The sequence below is a fragment of the Balaenoptera acutorostrata genome, chromosome 8, assembly GCF_949987535.1.
Source record: "Balaenoptera acutorostrata chromosome 8, mBalAcu1.1, whole genome shotgun sequence".
NCBI lineage: Eukaryota > Metazoa > Chordata > Mammalia > Artiodactyla > Balaenopteridae > Balaenoptera > Balaenoptera acutorostrata.
In genome coordinates, this window is record NC_080071.1 from 73,522,801 (window position 1) to 73,540,727 (window position 17,927).

Genomic DNA, 17,927 nt, shown 5'->3' on the forward strand with positions numbered 1-17,927 from the left:
TTGAAGCAAGATGTTTGGTATACTTCCTCGTAGTCATCTTTCCCTTATCACACAGATGCTTTTGGACTCTGTTAGCATATTGCCCAAGACAGAATTAGGTTTATAAAGGAACAGATTAAAAGTTTTCTTTTGAAAGTGGTTTTTTATAGTTTAAGACTCTGTAAGAGCAAGCTCTTGCATGTTTAATTGAGGATTGTCTAGTAAGTTTTGACAGCTGTTAAGTAGAAGCTTATAAAGCTCTCACATACACGATGAAGAAGACAGGTTATTAGACACAAAGGTCTTCTATGTACGTGGAAAGCTAATAGCTATCAATTCTCAGGCAGAAACTAGCAAATAATAACTGAAGGGTAAATGGGTTTCTTACTGAAATGCTAAGTTTCCATTACCTATGCTTGCAGTTTCATCTTTTGAAAGGGCTTTGTGATGCAACTGCTGATTCTGATTTCGGTGCTGCTGGAAACAAAGCCAGGGCTGCTCCAGTCAAGCTGTCAGGAGCCCAGAGGGCGGGGAAGGGAGGCAGCCGTTTGTAAAGGAGGACTAAGTGCAGCTGCGTATTTTTGAGTCTTGAAAAATAAATTTATACTTTTCACATTAGCAATTCTGGGTTGTGTATTGTTTGTTCTGTTTTAAGGGGAGAGAGAGAGAAAAAAAAAAACATTTATTTCTTTTCTAGCCATGAAGAGGGACCCACCTCTAAAAAACTGAGGACCGAGGGAGAGGAAGCCCACTTTAGTATCTCCAGCCTGGCTGAAGGCAGTGTCACCCGTGTAAGCAGAACTTGTCTGGTGTGCTCCCCTCTTTCAGGAAGGTTGGGGCTTGGGGAGATTGCATCAGTTTTTGTTAATCCTTTAACATAGCACTTTCCTTGGTCCTTTCAACATATAAGCCATACATGTCCATCCCACACTTTTTCCTTTCTTCCTTTAATTATTGTCAGTGAATTACCTATAGAATTATTTATATTGATATATAGTACATAGAGCACTATATAGTATATAGAGCATGAAACATCACTTTCGTAGAGTTTTTCTGGTAACTTCATTTTGCAGCTTTCTGTTTAGTCACAATGGTAGGATAAGTGGGGGGTTAATGATAGGAGTCTTAATCTCCAAGTATGTAAGCTTTAAGAGTATAACTCTCTTTTTTCTAATATACAACTTCATAACAGGTTTCACTAGTTTAGGATTTCCCCAAACCAGGTATCCTTTGACACTTGAGATCTTCTTTATTTAATGGGATGGTTTTTGGAACTTGAACATATTGCCTTGTTTTAAGTGGCATTATTTTGAATCAGTGGATCTTAAAAATTGTCCCTTACTACTAGCCAAATATACTAGGAAGGATAGCTAGCCCTAGGGCATACCTTTTCCCCACCTGAAAAAGTAATGCTCTCAGAAAAACTGAATGTCTGAAAAATGATTTGGATTTTATTTCAAAGTCCTGTAGTAAAGGAAAAAATATCATGACCTTATTTATTCTGGGAGCTTTCCTGACTGCTATACCAGAGCGGACTGGAAACTTTAGTACATTTTGTACCAACATTTACCAGCCATTGTAGAATCCCATTGTCTTCTCCCCCTCCAGCTGAACTTAAGCCCTATTAAGGCTGGGATCGGAAGGTAAAAGACATAGGTATGATCAGAAAGTGCCGTATAGTGTGGCAGAGATTTTCATCTTTGAAACTTTCCCTCCTAGCACTGATTTGCTTTTACTCTGGGGGGCATGTTTAGTTTGGGCATGTTTGAATAGTCTACCAAAACTTCAATGCCAGAGGGTCAGCAGCAGCCCCCAGGAAGGACAATTCAATGAATTAAGCATCAGGCTATTATTTCTCGTGTCATCTTAGTGGAACAAAGATATTCTGAACTGACCCTGCACTGCAGAATCCTCCCCTTCCTAATTGGTTGGGTGTCAGGATGGACAGGCAATCTGCCACATAAAGCCTTCAAACTGGGCTGCCTGGTGCCTTGGGTGCCTTGGGTCATACTTCTGACCCCTCTGGAAAGAAGTCAGTTTGCATGAGGAGAGGTAAGTGAAAATAGGGACAGATGACAGCCCTTTGACCACAGGAATCCACTAGCTTTTAACAGATCCATAGAAATGAAAATGAACAGAAAAGGGCCTTCACTTTGTCTTTGCCTCTATTTTATGAGAACACACTTATTACATTAAGCTGTCTTGTCTTGCCTGGGTGCTGCCAAAAAGAGAAGTGACCTGCAGTTTCATTGTCTGTGGGTGTGTTCTAGGTTGGAAGTGTGAATCCTGCTGAAAACTTCCGTGTTCTAGTGAGGCAGAAGAAGACCAGCTTTGAGGAAGGTAAGAGATGTGCTGTAGGCTTTGCAGTTAAGGAAAAGTGGTTAATTAGGTTAACTGATTTAAGTCTAGACTAATAAGTGTCACCTTTGGTCATAATGCTTTATACAGCAGTTTTCTTTCCTGGTGGATCTTTGTGACTGTCCCTTGTTAGTAAGCTCACCGAGGTAACATTATGAGCACAGGAGGGTGAACTCAGCACAGGTCTGCTAAACAGAGACGAGCTAATTTGTAGGTCTCCCTGTTAAGAAAACTGTGGGCCAGAATCTTGGAGCTTTTAGTTCCACTTCAGTGAAATTCTTTGGGAATAAAACGTTTTTGTGTCATATCTTCCTATTTTCTGAGACATATAATTTTTGTTCTCTCCTAAGAGTTTCAGCCCCTTGACAGTAATCTCGAAAAGACCTTACTGCTGCCCTTAGATTTGATCCTTCTGAAATTGACCCTGTCCTCACATTTTTCTTTTCAGATATAACCTAAAATTCCATTTAGGCTTGAGCTGATATTAAAACAGCTTTGAGGGATGGATAGAGGGTCTCAGACTGACATTCATTCACTTGATTGCATTCAGGTTCCTGTTCATTCACCTTTAATGAATGGCAGCTGGCAATTGTAATCCTGCAGGTTTGTGTACCTAACAGTATTGCATTCATTATTGCTACCCAGGGTCAGGACTGGGAGCTGCCTTCTCTGAGTGTTTATGTTCATGTGTGCACAGAACCTTCTCTTCCAACTTCTTGGCATTTTGGGGGAAATGAGTCCTAAATGCCTAGAAACACTACAGCTTTTTAATCATCTATAGTACCTAGCGTAGGTCTAGGGGCCTTACTACTTAGAGTGTGAGAATCCTAGCAAGATGCCTGGACTTCCTGTGCTGTTGCCCAAAGGCAGTTATAACCAGCTGAGAGCATATAATCTACCAGGCCAAATCTTGTTGGTGGGAACACAGAGGCCAAGCCCATGAGAATTTCCTGAGGAAGACCAGCTCCATCCTCATGGTAATCTGCATTCTTTTAGGTGGGGTGTTTACGTTTTGTGTTCTGAGAATGGGGAAGAGCTTTTTGCCCTGTTAAAGACTGACGTATAGAAGAAAACCTTGAGTTTTAACATAAAACAAAACTACATCTAAATAGAAGGAGGAAATCTAAAATTAAAGTGACAGCTTCCAGAGGATTGGGGGAAACAGTGCTTCAGAATTTCTCTCCTTCAAATACTGGGTTAATCAAAGGAGGCTTTCACAGCATTGTACCTGTGTTGTCTCTTAGGCTGCATATTGTGACTGTGTGTTTGGAAGAGGGCAGAAACACCGCTGTGACAAGTCAACAAACTCGGTCATCTATCATGGTTGTTGTGTTTTTGAAGAAAGATTGAGGCCTTCTTATCTTTTGATGATATGTTATGGATTACATCAGCCAAAGTCAAAGGTCGTCCCTTTGGAAGTAATTGGTCTTCCTGGTTGATGTAGGTGTGATCTCTTCAGGGACTAAATCTAGCATCATCACCATTGTAAAGGCAGCCTACTAGTTAGTTCAGGTCATTGTGCTGGCACTTACTCTTTGTCTCAGTTATTCCACATAGCAATCCTGCAGAGTCACGTGAGCAAGTGGAAAAAATATTAGAGCTTTAACAGCTGGTGTCAGAATTTTCTGAAAAAGAAAATTATGTTTATTGGGAAAATACTTTGATAAGTCTTTGGAGTAGAGACTGAGTCTGTGTCCCCAGTCTCGGTTGTTGTCCAGTGCTGGGGTTCAGAGGAGGCGGAAACTGCTAGCACCATAGAAGTGGGAGAACTGGAGCTAGTTCAGGAGAGAAGGGGATGAGGAGAACAGGTAAGAGGGAGAGGAAGTGAATGAATTTATGTAAGGGCACAGCATTCTGCAGTATGTTCCCAACTCATGACTGCAGAGACTCGGTGTCAGTAAAACTCTGGAATGCTTGGCTTGAGTGCTCCATCTGGGGAAACTGGTGAGGAGGCAGTTTTGGGTCTGAAAGTCCTTCATGCAGAGCAGAGAAAGCTCCTGAGAGCACCAGAGGCCAGAGTCTAAAGAGGTCATGAGAGAGTAAATTCCTGAGAATTTGCTTACATCTTAGGAAAACAGTGTTTCTCCTAGGCTAATTGGGGATTTAAAGCAGTCTTGTGAAAATAACAAGGGCAAGTGGCCCCTCGATGGCATATAGATTATAATAGGTACTATTATTATTATTCCCATTTTACAGGTGGAAAAACTGTAAAACTGGAAGAAATGAACTTCCCCTCCAAATCACACAGGGATTCAAATCCATGTCTCCTTCAAATACTGGATTTTTCTACCTAGCAGTACTATTTCTCCTGATTCCTAATGCCTTCCTTTCCTACACGCTTCTTTGTTTAAACATTATAAGGTCAAGCACCTCAAACCTTGTGCCCATAGATAGGGTTTTTGACGAGTAGACGGTTCTTTTCTGTTGAATGTGACTGAGTCCTGGCACGTTGTAGTGCTGTGATGGTGGATGTCCCTCTGTACCTCCATCTGGGACTTATCAGTCAGAGATCTCCAGTGACCTCACAAAAGCAGACTTTCTGCAGAGCTGCAAGAAAATGGGACTGCCTGCTTGTTAGCAACTAGTTCTGTTTCATGGTCCTAACTTGGCTTCCCTATTTTGCTTCAAGCTCCAGAAATTTTGTTTCTTCATTACTTTTCTACCTTTGTTCTTCTGCTTGGATATCTCTTTGCTAAGCTCTTTGTGAGCCAGGACTCACCTTGCAAGCCCAAAGTACCCCTTCAAACTTAAAGCCGCCTCCCTGGTATTGGTCTTCTAGAGGCAGAAGCCCTTCTCTTCTCTCCAGTGTATCTGTTTTTTAAATTCAGTTGCCAAAAGCATGATTAATAATAGATAGTTTTACCCTTAGTTAGAACTTGGCCCTTTCACCTGTTGTTACAAACTAAAGTATGGGTGTAATTCCTTTTCATCCGTACTAGTAGCAGAGTCATACTGAGAGTATTGTGACCCTGTCCCCTTGACATCAGCAGTAGGCAGCTACACATTTTCTTACCTAGTTTTTGGTGTGAAGGATGTTTCTTGTCCTACGATTATTGGCATAGAGTAGATAACACTGAACCCCAGGAACGTGTTCTTTCTGGCTGTTGATGCTTCTGTAAGATGTCTTTGATTCTCAGGTGCTCTTCTTTTTCTGGTCCCTTTCCTTCTCCCTCACTACCCACCCACTGTTCTGTTACTACAGTTTTAAAATAGAAAATTCTGGACCACAGCTGTATATATAATAATCACCGCTCAATTGTGAAAGTGGGGTTGTTTCCCTCACAGAGTATTCAGAAGCACATCAGCACCATCATCTGTGATGTCTGTTGTGTGTAGTTGTGGATTATTGGGAGAACCTGAGTCCACAGAGTTCTCAGAGCCTCCTCAGCGGTGACAGGGTGGCAGAGCTCCATTCCACCAAACTGAATTCACAGGAGCCTGATTGGTTGAAAAACCAACCTGTCAAGAAAAGGCATCCTAAGTAGAAGTGGTATGGACTCCTATTTGGGGTCTGTTATTTAACATTAGATTAATGTGCAGTGAGTGTAATGTGCACACATCCATTTGATAGATGATGATCACTTTATCCCGTGGCTACTGAGGTATTTCATTTTTCTCACATCTCTTTCCTCTCTCTGACTTTGTTTGGATCATATCTCATCCTCAAGTCTGCTGCCTTTGTTCTCTAACCTATCTTATTCTCATACATCAAACAAGATCCTTTCAATTTTAAAGGACATTTCTTAAAATTCACTTCTGCAAGATCTCCCAAAACTAGGCAGAATGTTATTACCACAATTAGTAATAAAATTATATTATTCAGCAAAGTCAAATAGATAATTTTTTTCAACTCTGTGTTTGTGGGTAGAGCACTATCCCCTTTGTACAGCAGTTTACTTACACACATTATATGATTTTCTGCCATGAATCAAGCCTAACTTGTGGATTCTCAAGAGTTGGGATCTAGGAGAAATTTCCTGTGTGTGTGTGTGTGTGTGTGTGTGTGTGTGTGTGATGTATTTTCTTTTTTTAATGGTGTATTAATCTTGGGTATGGATTATGTAACCTATCATAGCTCTTTGCAGATAAACATAAGAAGATAAAAATATGGCCTTTATTATTTTGCACAGAGCTGGTAAATTTAAGAAAAATAACCTCCGTTAAATACCTTGAACGTCTTGAAAGAAGGATACTAAATACAAACAGAACTAAAATTTTAAGTATTTTTAGCTGTATAAAAGTTTTGTTTTGTTTTTTAACAGTTTGACATACTTTCTCAGTCCTTTCCCAAAATAGCAGTGATCCACGTAATCACAAGCGAGAAAATACATGATTACGTATTCTAGAGGTTTAGTCTATACTTTTATATTTTTATTAAATATCTTACTTGTTCTTCACTGGCTTTCCTTTTGACTTGTCTAGTTTTAAATTGTTAAACTCCAGAACTTGATGATCCAGGCTTATTTTATACCTCACTTATCAATGACAAGTAGTCTCATTTGAAAACAAACATCAGTTTATTTGGAATTGTAAAGGATACCTACTAAAAGGGTATGTTATTATTTGACATGGTAATTGTGTATCAGTGACCCTTAGGGTCTTGTTCATCTTCCATGTGGCATGGATTGAGGCCCAGAATAGTTGAGATGACTTTCCACAGATTATTGCAAATACGCGGATCAGATTCCAGAGAGCCAATTCTTGGCCTCTTGTGGCTTAAACATCTTCAGTGGTTGCCTTCATTTCATTAGACGGCACAGCACTGCTCTGAAGTTTACATTTTAATATAATAAAACTCATTAACCAAATAATTAAAATGAAATCATTGAAATGAAGACAAAAAGAAAAAATAAAAAAGACATGGCATAGAAATCAAAGACCATCATATACACACAACCACTTTATAAGTGTTTTCAGTTTTCACAATTCTCCCTAAAAGGCGTCTGTCCATTCTTACTCAGCTTCTAGCATCTTTTCAAATTCCTGTCAATCTGTAGATCAGAATATCTCTAATTACAGAATATGGCTCTTGTAAAATGTAGCTTGGCTATCTGTTAAAAAAAGAGAGCATACCAATCTTGTTTGCTATAGGTAAGCTCTCAGTGAGCACCAAGATTTCTTCCTGAGAGCATTAGAGGACATCTATATGTGATACACGACAGCATTTTCATTCTCCCAGTGTTTTGTTTTCTCATGCCAGGTGGTAAAGTTGCTTGCCTTAAACCTGCTGAGTATTTTTTTCCCTTTTTATGTTAAAAATAGAATATTTTTCCCTCTGGCTGAAAACGTGGAACTCATATGAATGCTTTCCCTGTGTCAGAACAGCTAGAAGAACAGAGTTCATTCAAGCCTGCATTTAACGTAGTGACCCACTGGCTTGCTTTGATGACCCGTGTCAGCTGCTGGAAACACGGAATTAATGATGGGTGCTTTGGAGAAAGGGTGTGTTATCCAACTTGCTGTTGGAGATCACCCTTGCAGGAAGTGCTAATGAGAGTGATTTGTGAAGCAAAGAGCTGTTGAAGTACTTACGGCAATTTGGTTTTTTCTTTATTGCCTATAAATTCATGGTGCATGGTAGATCACTGTCACGCAGAGCATTGCACTTGGTTCTCCTTGAATTGGAGAATTGTCTTCACGATTGTTTCTTTTTTTTTTTTTTTTTTGGTACGGCACTTTTTAAAATTTTATTTATTTATTTATTTATGGCTGTGTTGGGTCTTCGTTTCTGTGCGAGGGCTTTCTCTAATTGCGGCAAGTGGGGGCCACTCTTCATCGCGGTGCGCGGGCCTCTCACTATGGCGGCCTCTCTTGTTGTGGAGCACAGGCTCCAGACGCGCAGGCTCAGTAATTGTGGCTCACGGGCCTAGTTGCTACGCGGCATGTGGGATCTTCCCAGACCAGGGCTCGAACCCGTGTCCCCTGCATTGTCAGGCAGATTCTCAACCACTGCGCCAGCAGGGAAGCCCTTCACGATTGTTTCTTAAGCCCAGCTGGTTGATAAAGGAAACTGATTTCAGGTTGTGCTGATGTGCAAACTGCTTTCATCAATGACTTAAAGTGACTGCTTGTGGCAAACAACAGAAGCTCTTAACCAATTAAGATGTTTAGGAAAGGATGTTAGGCTTTTGTTAAAATAGTAACTAATGGGCTGAAATGTGTTAAGAGGAAACTAGAAACAGCTTGGAGTCCCATTTAAAGGCGATAAAAGTATTTTGGTCCCCTCCCCTTTCAAATTATAAGCGCAGGGCAAAAAGTATGCTTACACAGAAAGAAGTGGCAAGTATAATTTGGTACACTTAGTCCTGTCTGTTTCCATGTCTACATAAAATTTTTAAAATGACATACTAGTTTCTTTGGTCAGAAAAGGGAGTGAAGTTTGGTTCAGATATAGAACACGGTTTCAGCAGGGCTTGAGAATATTATCAGTGTAGATGTCCTTGGACATAAATTAACTTTTTTTTTTTTTGCAGTTCCTTATGGACAGTTGCAGAAAAATCTTTAGTTAATAGTTATGATTAAAGGCCCTGCTGTGGATTGAATTGTGTTCCCCCCAAAATTCATATATTAAAGCCCTGACTCCTCATGTGATGGTATTTTGAGATGGGGCCTTTGGGAGGTCATTAGGTTTAGATGAGGTCATGAGGGTAGAACCCTCATGATGGGATTAGTGCCCTTATAAAAAGAGATACCAGAGTTTGCGCTCTCCTCTTCTCTTTCTCGCTCTCTCTTTTTTTTCTCTGTGATGTGAAGGTGACTGTCTGCAAGCCAGGAAGAGAGCCCTCACCCAAACCTGACCATGCTGGCACTGGCTTCCAAACTGTGACAAAATAAATTTCTGTTGTTGAAAGCAGCTAGCCCATGATATTTTGTTATGTCAGCCTGAGCTGACTAATACAGGCTCATTTTCTTTTCCTTTGTCAGATTAAACTGCTGAAATCCTGTATTTTATCTCTTTATGTCTTTTAGTGGTAATGAGATGCAGCTGTAGCACTCAAGCTAGTCACTGTATTTCATTGGTAGGCCACTGGAGTCAGGAGCCATTTCTTATATGAGAACTATCTAACTATAATTCTCTTGCCCTTGGAATCTAGTAGTGTTTCCTTGGGGCATTGAGGATAAGATTTACTGTCTGAGCTTTTCAGCAGTTATTCTGTAAAAGAAACATCTAGTGTCTCCTTTCTGTCTGTGGTAAATCTCTCAGTTAAATTGCACTTATTTATTGCCAGTTTTTAAATAGTTCATTGAAGTATAATTTTCTACTATAAAGTGTACTCATTCTAAGTGCAATTTAGTGATCCTTTATAAATGGAAAAGGTTATACAATCATCACCACAACCCAGTTAAAGAACTTTTCCTTCAACTCCAAAAAGTTCCCCGTGGCAGTGTGTAGTCAGTTCTTTTTTTCCCCACCACCACCTCAAGCAGCCATTTTCTGTCTCTATAGCTTTGTCTTTTCTGGAAATTTTACATAAATGGAATCACTCAATATGCAGTGTTTCACATCTGACTTCTTTTACTTAGCATAAGGTTTTTGAAGTTTGTCTATGTTGTAGCATGTATCAATAATTGACTTCTTTTTGAGCTGAATAATATTCCATTTTAATGAATATGCCACAGTTTGTTTATCCCCTCGCCAATTAATGGATATTTGGATTGTTTCCAGTTTTTAGCTATTACAAATAATGCTGCTATGGACATTTGCATACAAGTCTTTGTATGTTTTCAGTTTTCTTGGGTGGGAGTGGAATTGCTGAACCATATGGGAAGTTTATGTTTAACTTTTTAAGAAATAGCCAAACTCTTTTCAAAAGTGGCATACCATTTCATATCCCCACTGGCAGTGAATGAGGGTTCCACTTTCTCCACATCCTTGATAACCTTGTATTGTCAGTCTTTTCAGTTATAGCTATTTTAGTGTGAATGTGTCAGTGTATCATTGTGGTTTTAGTTTGCAGTTTCTTAAAGGCTGCTAATGATGCTGACCAGTTTTCATGTGCTTATTAGCCGTTCATATATCTTCAATCTTGTTTATCATTTTTTTATTCTTCTATGGGCTGTCATATTGTTGTCATCTGTAAGAAATCTTTGCCTAGCCCAAGTCACAAAGATTTTCTCCTGTGTTTTCTTTTGAAAGTTTTAGGTCTATAATTCATTTTGAGTTGATTTTTGTAAATGAGTATTTGGTAAGTGTGTAGGTTCATTGTTTTTCAGAGGGATAACTAATTGTCCCAACACCATTTGTTGAAAAGACTGTCCTTTTCCCATTGAATTGCCTTGGCACCTTGTTGAAAGTTATTTGACCATAAGTGTAAGAGTTTATTTCTGTAGTCTTCAACTTAATTACATTGATCTATGCCTGTCCTTCATTAATACATTGCTTTGTTTACTTTAGCTCTATAGTAAGTTTTGAAATACTGTATCATAAGTCTTCCAATTTTGTTCTTTTCTAAAATTGTTTTGGCTAATCTAGGTCCTTCACATTTCCATATAAATTTTAGGATCAGCTTTTCGATTTTTAGGGATTTTGGTAGGGATTGGCATTGAGTATATAAAATAATTAAGGAAGAATCTCCATCTGAACAATATTGAATTTCCTAATCCATGAACATGGATTCTTTTTCCATTTATTTAAATCTTGTTTACTTTCTCTCCATAGTGTTTTATAGATTTTAGTGTACAAGACCTGCACTTCTTTTGTTAAATTTTTGCCAAGTGTTTTTAAATTTTCAATGCAAATGTGAATGAAATTTTTAAAAATTTGTTTTTGGACTGTCTTGCTAGTATATAGAAATATTGATTTTTGTATATTGGCCTTATAGCCTGCAGCCTTGTTAAACTTGTTTATTAGTTCTAGTTGTTTTTATATACTCCTTAGGATTTTCTACTTACAGGATCATATTGTCTGCAAATAAAGGCAGTTTTACTTCTTTCTAACTTGTATGCTTTTAATTTCTTTTTTTTTTATTTTTTTTTTATTTTACTGGCTGGAACATCCAGTACAGTGTTGGCTTTCAGACTTTCACCATTAGTATGATGTTAGTTCTGAGTTTTCTCAAATTCCCTTTATCATCTTGAAGAAGTTTTCTTCCATTCCTATGTGATTGAGAGTTTTTATTGTGAATGAATGTTGAGTTTCGTCAGATGCACGTTCTACATCTATTAAGATAATTATGTGGGTTTTATTCTTCTATTTATATGGTATACTATATTCATTGATTTTCAGTTGATAAACCAGCCTTGCATTACAGGGATAAATTCCAGTCAGTCATGGTAAATAATCCTTTTTGAATGTTTCTGAATTCATTTTGCTAATATTTTGGTAGGATTTTTGTGTATATATTCATGAGGGATACTTTTCTGTAGTTTTCTTGTGATATCTTTGTCTGACTTTGGTATCAGGGGGATACAGGCCTCATAGAATGAGTTGAGAAGTATTCTTTTGTCCTCTTCAGAATTGGTATGATTTCTTCTTTAAACATTTGATGGAATTCACCAGTGAAGCCTTCTGGACCTGGTTTCTTTGTGGGAAGCTTTTTAAAACTAATTCAGTCATTTTACTTATGATAGAGTTAGTCAGATTTTCTGTTTCTTCTTGAGTCATTGGTGGTAATTTGTGTCTTTATATGAATTTGTCCATTTCATCTAAGTTGTCTGATTTGTTGGCATAACATTGTTCATATTATTTTTCCCTTACAATATTTTTAAGTTCTGTGGTTTATAGTTATATGCCTGCTTTTATTCCTGATTTTGGTAATTTGTATCTTCTGTTTTTCTTGGTCAGTCTAAGTAAAGGTTTATGGGCTTTGTTTATCTTTTATAGAAGATCCTAACTTTTAGTTTTATTGATTTTCCTCCATTATATTTTTTTTAAATTTCATTGATTTCTGCTCTGATCTTGATTATTCCCTTCCTTTGCTTGCTTTGGATTTATTTTGCTTTTTTTCTAGTTTCTTATGGTGGAAGTTTAGATTACTGATTTGAAACTTCTTTTCTAGCATAGGTATTTATACATTTTCATCTAGCCAGTTCTTTAGCTGCACACCATGAATTGTGATAACGTGTTTTCATTTTCACTCAATTAAAAATGCTTTCTAATTTCTCTTGTGATTACTGTGACCTTTGGATTATTTAGAACTGTGCTGGATTATTTAAGACTGTGTTGTTTAATTTCCAAGTACTAGGAAATTCCCAAATTTATTTCTGTTGTTGATTTTTAATTTAATTCTGTTGTGACTGGAGAACATATTTTGAATGGCTTTGGTCCTTTTAAATTTATTGAAACTTGTTTTATAGCTTAGCGTATAGTCTGTTCTGACAAATATTTCATAGCCCTTTAAAAGAATATGTATTCTGTTGTTGCTTGGTTGAGGGTTCTGTAAATGTCAATTTGGCCAGTTTGGATGATAGTTTTTTCAAATCTATATCTTTGTTGATTTTATGTCTAGTTGTTCTCCATGATGTTTTGAGTATTGAAGGTTATTCACCTTGAGACCTTGTGGGCTATTAAGACCTTTATAATTTTTGCCTCACCTAGCTAAACAAAAATCTAGAAACCCAAGTGAATTTCTACAGAGTACCAACAAAGAAAACATTGTCAGTTCGAGTAATAGAGTGTATTTTAAATAAAGGTCTTCAGGTATTGGAGTTTAAAAAAAAAAAAAACTTAGATGTATGTATCACAGGATTATGTTTGTGTTTCAGAATCCTCTGCTTCATGGGAGGAATTCATTTACATTAGTAAATGACAAGCTTACTCAGTACAGGAAAAACTGTGGAGATTTCAGGAACTTGTTAGCAAGTCTTAGTTCGGTGTTTAAAGATTGGGAAAATTCATAGGTTCATTGCTCCCTCCTTTAATTTGTTTCTTCTTTGGTGCTCTTTTTCTCAAGCATGGGTGTATTTTGTTTGATTCATTATTTGCCTCATACATAAGTTTGGATTATCCCAATTATCTCATAATTGTCCTATTTCTAATTACTCTTAGATGGACTATAATGAAGCCAGCAGGACTTATACATTGGAATTTTAAATGTATAGAATTACAGGGAGGGTTGAATCTACAAACTAATGATAAAATTTGCCTGCCACAAATCTGGTTCAAATTGGTAGACTATCCTGAGGACTGTGGGTGAAATTAAATAATTTCTAAGGTCCTTTTTTGTACTCTCCTTTAAGTGTATGAGTAATAAACAGAAGGAAGTAGGTGGTAGAGAAAGAATAAAACAAAAAAGAAATAAAAGGATCAATGAAATAGAAGGGTCCTGAGTAACTGCCATCAGTAAATGTCAACCCATAAAAAATGTCGTTCCGTTTAGAACTCACTAAAAATACAAACAGTTGCTTATTGTTAACTTATGTAATAGTCTCTTATATGTTTCAAGATGACTTAATTGCTTCTTCGGCTTCTCATTAAAAAATAAATACATGCTCATTGGAAAAAAGTCAAATAGTAATTCAGTAGTACATAAAAAGGGGAACTCTCTTCATTCATTGTCCCTCTCTCTTCCAAACCCTCCTTATACCCACATTCTTTGTCTTGCTTTCTCTCACTTCATAGGAATAACCCTGTTAATCCCTATTAATGTTCTATATCATAGTCAAGATGGTTAATTGTTTTAGTGTATGGTAAATTGAGGTTATAGCCACAGGCAGTACATTTTAGAGAACCTCCCATTCCTCATGGGATCAAGCATCTTGACCTAAGAGGGAAAAAAAGAGCTTACAACAAGATGGGATGGGGCTAATTCATACTTAGTAAGTGACAACAACAAAGATGCCTGCATATATAGTCATGATAATGTGTAAATGATATCTTATCCACACATACCTGCATACATCTTACATAACCCATTACTCTTTGTCTGTGTATTTTCCCTTTCCATAGAGCTTTATTTTAACCATTTATATCGCTATAAAATTAAGGTAAAGGGTGGTGATCAGAATTCTAGACTGTCCATTTCCCCAGTGATAGCCAGTACTGAATACACAGTGTATGGGTTTAAATTGAAGGAACACAAAAAGACATCTTCATGTCTTTTAGACATGAAGCTTTTAGAGGAGTAACTCAGTGAGGCCTTGATCATTTATTCATCCATTCAGCAAATGGTTGTTGAATGCCTATAATGTGCTAGTCATTGTGGCAAGATACAGACAATAAACAAATAAAATCTATGTTCTAGGGCTACTGTAACCAAACAAACTGGCTAGCTTAAAACAACAAAAGTTTATTTTCTCTCAGTTCTGGAGGTTAGAAGCCCAGAATGAAGGTCTTAACAGGGTTGGTTCTACCTAAGGACTTCTGAGGGAGAATCCATTCCATGGCCCTCTCCTAGCTTGTGGTGACAGCTGGCAATCCTTGGTGTTCCTTGGCTTGTAGATGCATCACTCCAGTCTCTGCCTCATCTTCAGTTGGAGTTCTGTGTGACTGTGTCCAAATTGACCTCTTCTTATATGGACATCAGTCATATTGGATTAGCTCCCGCCCCTTTATGAACTCATCTTAAAGGTTCTGAGGCTCTGGAAAGAACTTGAATTTGGGGGGGAACACTGTTCAACTCATGACAGCACTATAGAGAAAACTTAAAACAGGATAGTGGGATGGTGAATGCTGGGGTTGTGACGGGCTTGTGATTTTATGTAGAGGATCAAGGAAGCCTTGTTGCTTGGTTATCATTTGAACAGAGAATTGAGGAAAGTGGAAGATAGAGCCTGGTGAATATCTCTGGGGAAGGCTTTGCAGACAAGAGGGAGCATTGCCCAGGAGCATCAGGGAAACCAGTGTGGCTGGAGGAAAGAAGCGGAGGTGAGATCAGAGAGGTATCTGGGGCACATATCACATAGGGCCTCCTAGACCTTCTGCTTTTACTCTGAGTGAAATGGGAAACCACTAAAGAGTTCTAAGTAGAGGATGATCTGATTTAAAAGGCACTCTGGCTGCCGTGATGAGAATGGGCAAGGTTGAAGTAGGCAGATGAGTTAGAAGGCTACTGCAGTGATCCAAGTGAGAGAGGTAGTGATGGAGGTAGCGAGAAGGGGTCAGACTCTTGATCTATTTTGAAAGTAGACTTGGCAGGTTTTGCTGGCAGTTTGAAAATAGGATGTGAGAGAAGGAAACAAGTCAAGGGTGACTGTTAAGTTTTTGGGCCTGAGCAACTGGAAGGAATTGGCATTTACTGAGAAGGGAAAGACATACTAAGTTGGTTATATAGGTTTTGACTTCAGGAAAAAGTCCTGGGTTATAAATATAAATCTGGGAGAAGTCATCATAAGATGGTCTATAAAGACATGAGAATGGGTGAGATCCTTAAGTGGGGGAGAGGTGTGGGATCTAGGGCACAGGTGGAAGGGGCAACTTAGATAGATGCACACACAGATAGTTCATCCAAGCCAATAGGAAGGATGCAAAGTATGGGTATAGAAGCAGGTGGGTTGACCAGTTTGAGGAAGAATTCATGGAAGAGGCTGGCATGACCTGAGCCATAAAAGGCTGGATAGGAAAGGGCCCAAAGAAAGGTATCCCAAGTGAGGCAACAGCCAAAGTGATGGGGTGTCCTAGTGCTATAAGTGCTAATAGGACTTTCTCCAGAAATAAGGGATTTTTGTTACTGCTGTTATTTTGTCTCTTGACTTTACTGTTGATGAGCATTTCTGACCACTTTGTACCATTTCTAAGTTTCTTCAAATTTTCTAATCACTTTCTAATCCAGTTGTTTCATATCTGTCTTTTTCTTTCCATCCTAAAAAACACTACTCTAATTTAGGCTTTCATTATTTTACCATTGGACAGTTATAGCATCCTATATTAATTACCCTCAAAGTTCTTCTTGTTCAGCTCATCCCATATGTTGGTACAGATTTAGCTTCTTATAACACAGATCTGATTATGGGTCAGCCCTTCTTAGTCACTCTCTGTTTCTTTGAAATTAGTCCCCCAGCCAAGACTTTCCACAACCTTGTCCCATCCCACCATTCTAGACCCATATTTCTACAGGTCCCCTCTGTACACCCTGTACTCAAACCAAACTGTACTCCTGCTAATACTCTTGGCTTTCCGGCTCTTCTGTATGTTTGCTTGTGATATTTCTTACACAAAGAATGTCCATTCTTTTTTCTCACCCCCAAATTTCCCCTAAAGAGATTCTTGAGATTTAAGAGCCAGTGTATGCTGGGTTACTAATGCCCAGTAGTAGTTTTATTGTAATATGATTCATTATCAAAGATGCTGCTGCTGGTCTACCATCAGTGGGACAAATAAAACCTCTATTTTTCTTTTTATGCTTTCTGAGTACTGCCGGCTAGTAGTAATTTTTTTGTTTCCATCACTGTCTTTAATAATAACGATTTGAATTTTTGAATTACAACAGAACTAATCCTCAGGTTCTCTGGATTGATTTATAAATCTTAGCCTCATCGAAGAAGAAGTAGAGAAAAATAACATCTCTGTATTTTGAGCTCTAGAATATTATACAACTTTCTTCACAAAATCAGAAAAAGACTAAAAAAATGAAAGAAAAAAAGTGAGGGGTCCTTAAGGAAAGGTACAATATAAACACAGTACATCATCATTTACCAATTTTTAAGAAGATTTACTACATGGAATATGGTTTGAAAATGTCTGGTACTTGATATTTCCATTTAAGAATGAGTCAAATTCTTGAGGCCTTGTAAACCACTGTGCGCTGCCTCCCCTCCTCCATCATCCACAAAAGCACATTCAGCTGGTGGCCGCCTGCTTCTCCCCTTGCTGAGGAGTCTAGTCTGACTCATCACTCACTGCATCTCTTCAGCTGATACATGAATTTCAGTTCCATTCAGTTACCAACTTGTAATTGGATCCCATTGCCAGATTGGTCTGTTCCAGAGCATCTTCTCTTGGCTGCACTGTTTCTATGGCTGCTTGGTTCCTTCTGCCAACTTCCTGTATTAGTTTGATGACGTCCACTCAGGGATGAAGCTAGACAGATACTGTACAATTACTACAGCACTATTAGTACAGTATTACTACAGGACTACTGTCATCTTGCGTTCTGCCTCCCTCCTACCACTCATCTAGAATGGGATCAAGTCTAGACGGTTAAGTTCTGAATTCTTCTGTATCACTTTAGTATTTAGTAAATTCTCATATTTTAGTATGCTTCACCAAGTTTTAGAATTTGTTTTAGGACCTTAGAAAATTATGGAAAAAGAAAAAAAGAAAATTATGGAGGTGCTCTTTCTCTGCCCTCTCCACTCCCTACTCCCAACCTCAACGCATACTGCCAAGCATATAGCATGTACATTATGTAAATGAGCTAAAAAAATCACTTCCTCATTTGATGAAAAGAACTTCCTTTAGTTTCTTTCTTATGTTAGCATCATGTCCCAGTTTTGCACTACTTTAAGTGCACTTCTTTCTGGAAATGGAGGAATTAGTTAGACTAAAGAGTGGATGTTCTTTAGTTAACTGCTCTATGCCCTGTAAATATGAACTAATAACCTTCAGGTTTTATGGGACATGTTCAGTGGGTCTTTAATAGTTAAATTGAGTGTTTTTAGTAAAAAAAAAATTAGAAGACCATAGAATGCCATGAAACCCACCCATTGGCCAG

The 17,927-nt window shown here is 38.1% G+C and overlaps 1 protein-coding gene across 3 annotated transcripts in view; it reads left to right on the forward strand.

The window, feature by feature from the left end:
• The window catches only part of XRCC5 (X-ray repair cross complementing 5), a 97,464-nt gene that overhangs the window by 53,665 nt on the left and 25,872 nt on the right, over window positions 1–17,927 (forward strand). For all 3 annotated transcript variants that reach the window (XM_007187879.2, XM_007187880.2, XM_057551208.1), the window contains 2 exons: window positions 677–770; window positions 2,250–2,319. In XM_007187879.2, the coding sequence (XP_007187941.1) occupies window positions 677–770; window positions 2,250–2,319 (164 nt within the window). The remainder of the gene's footprint in view (window positions 1–676; window positions 771–2,249; window positions 2,320–17,927) is intronic.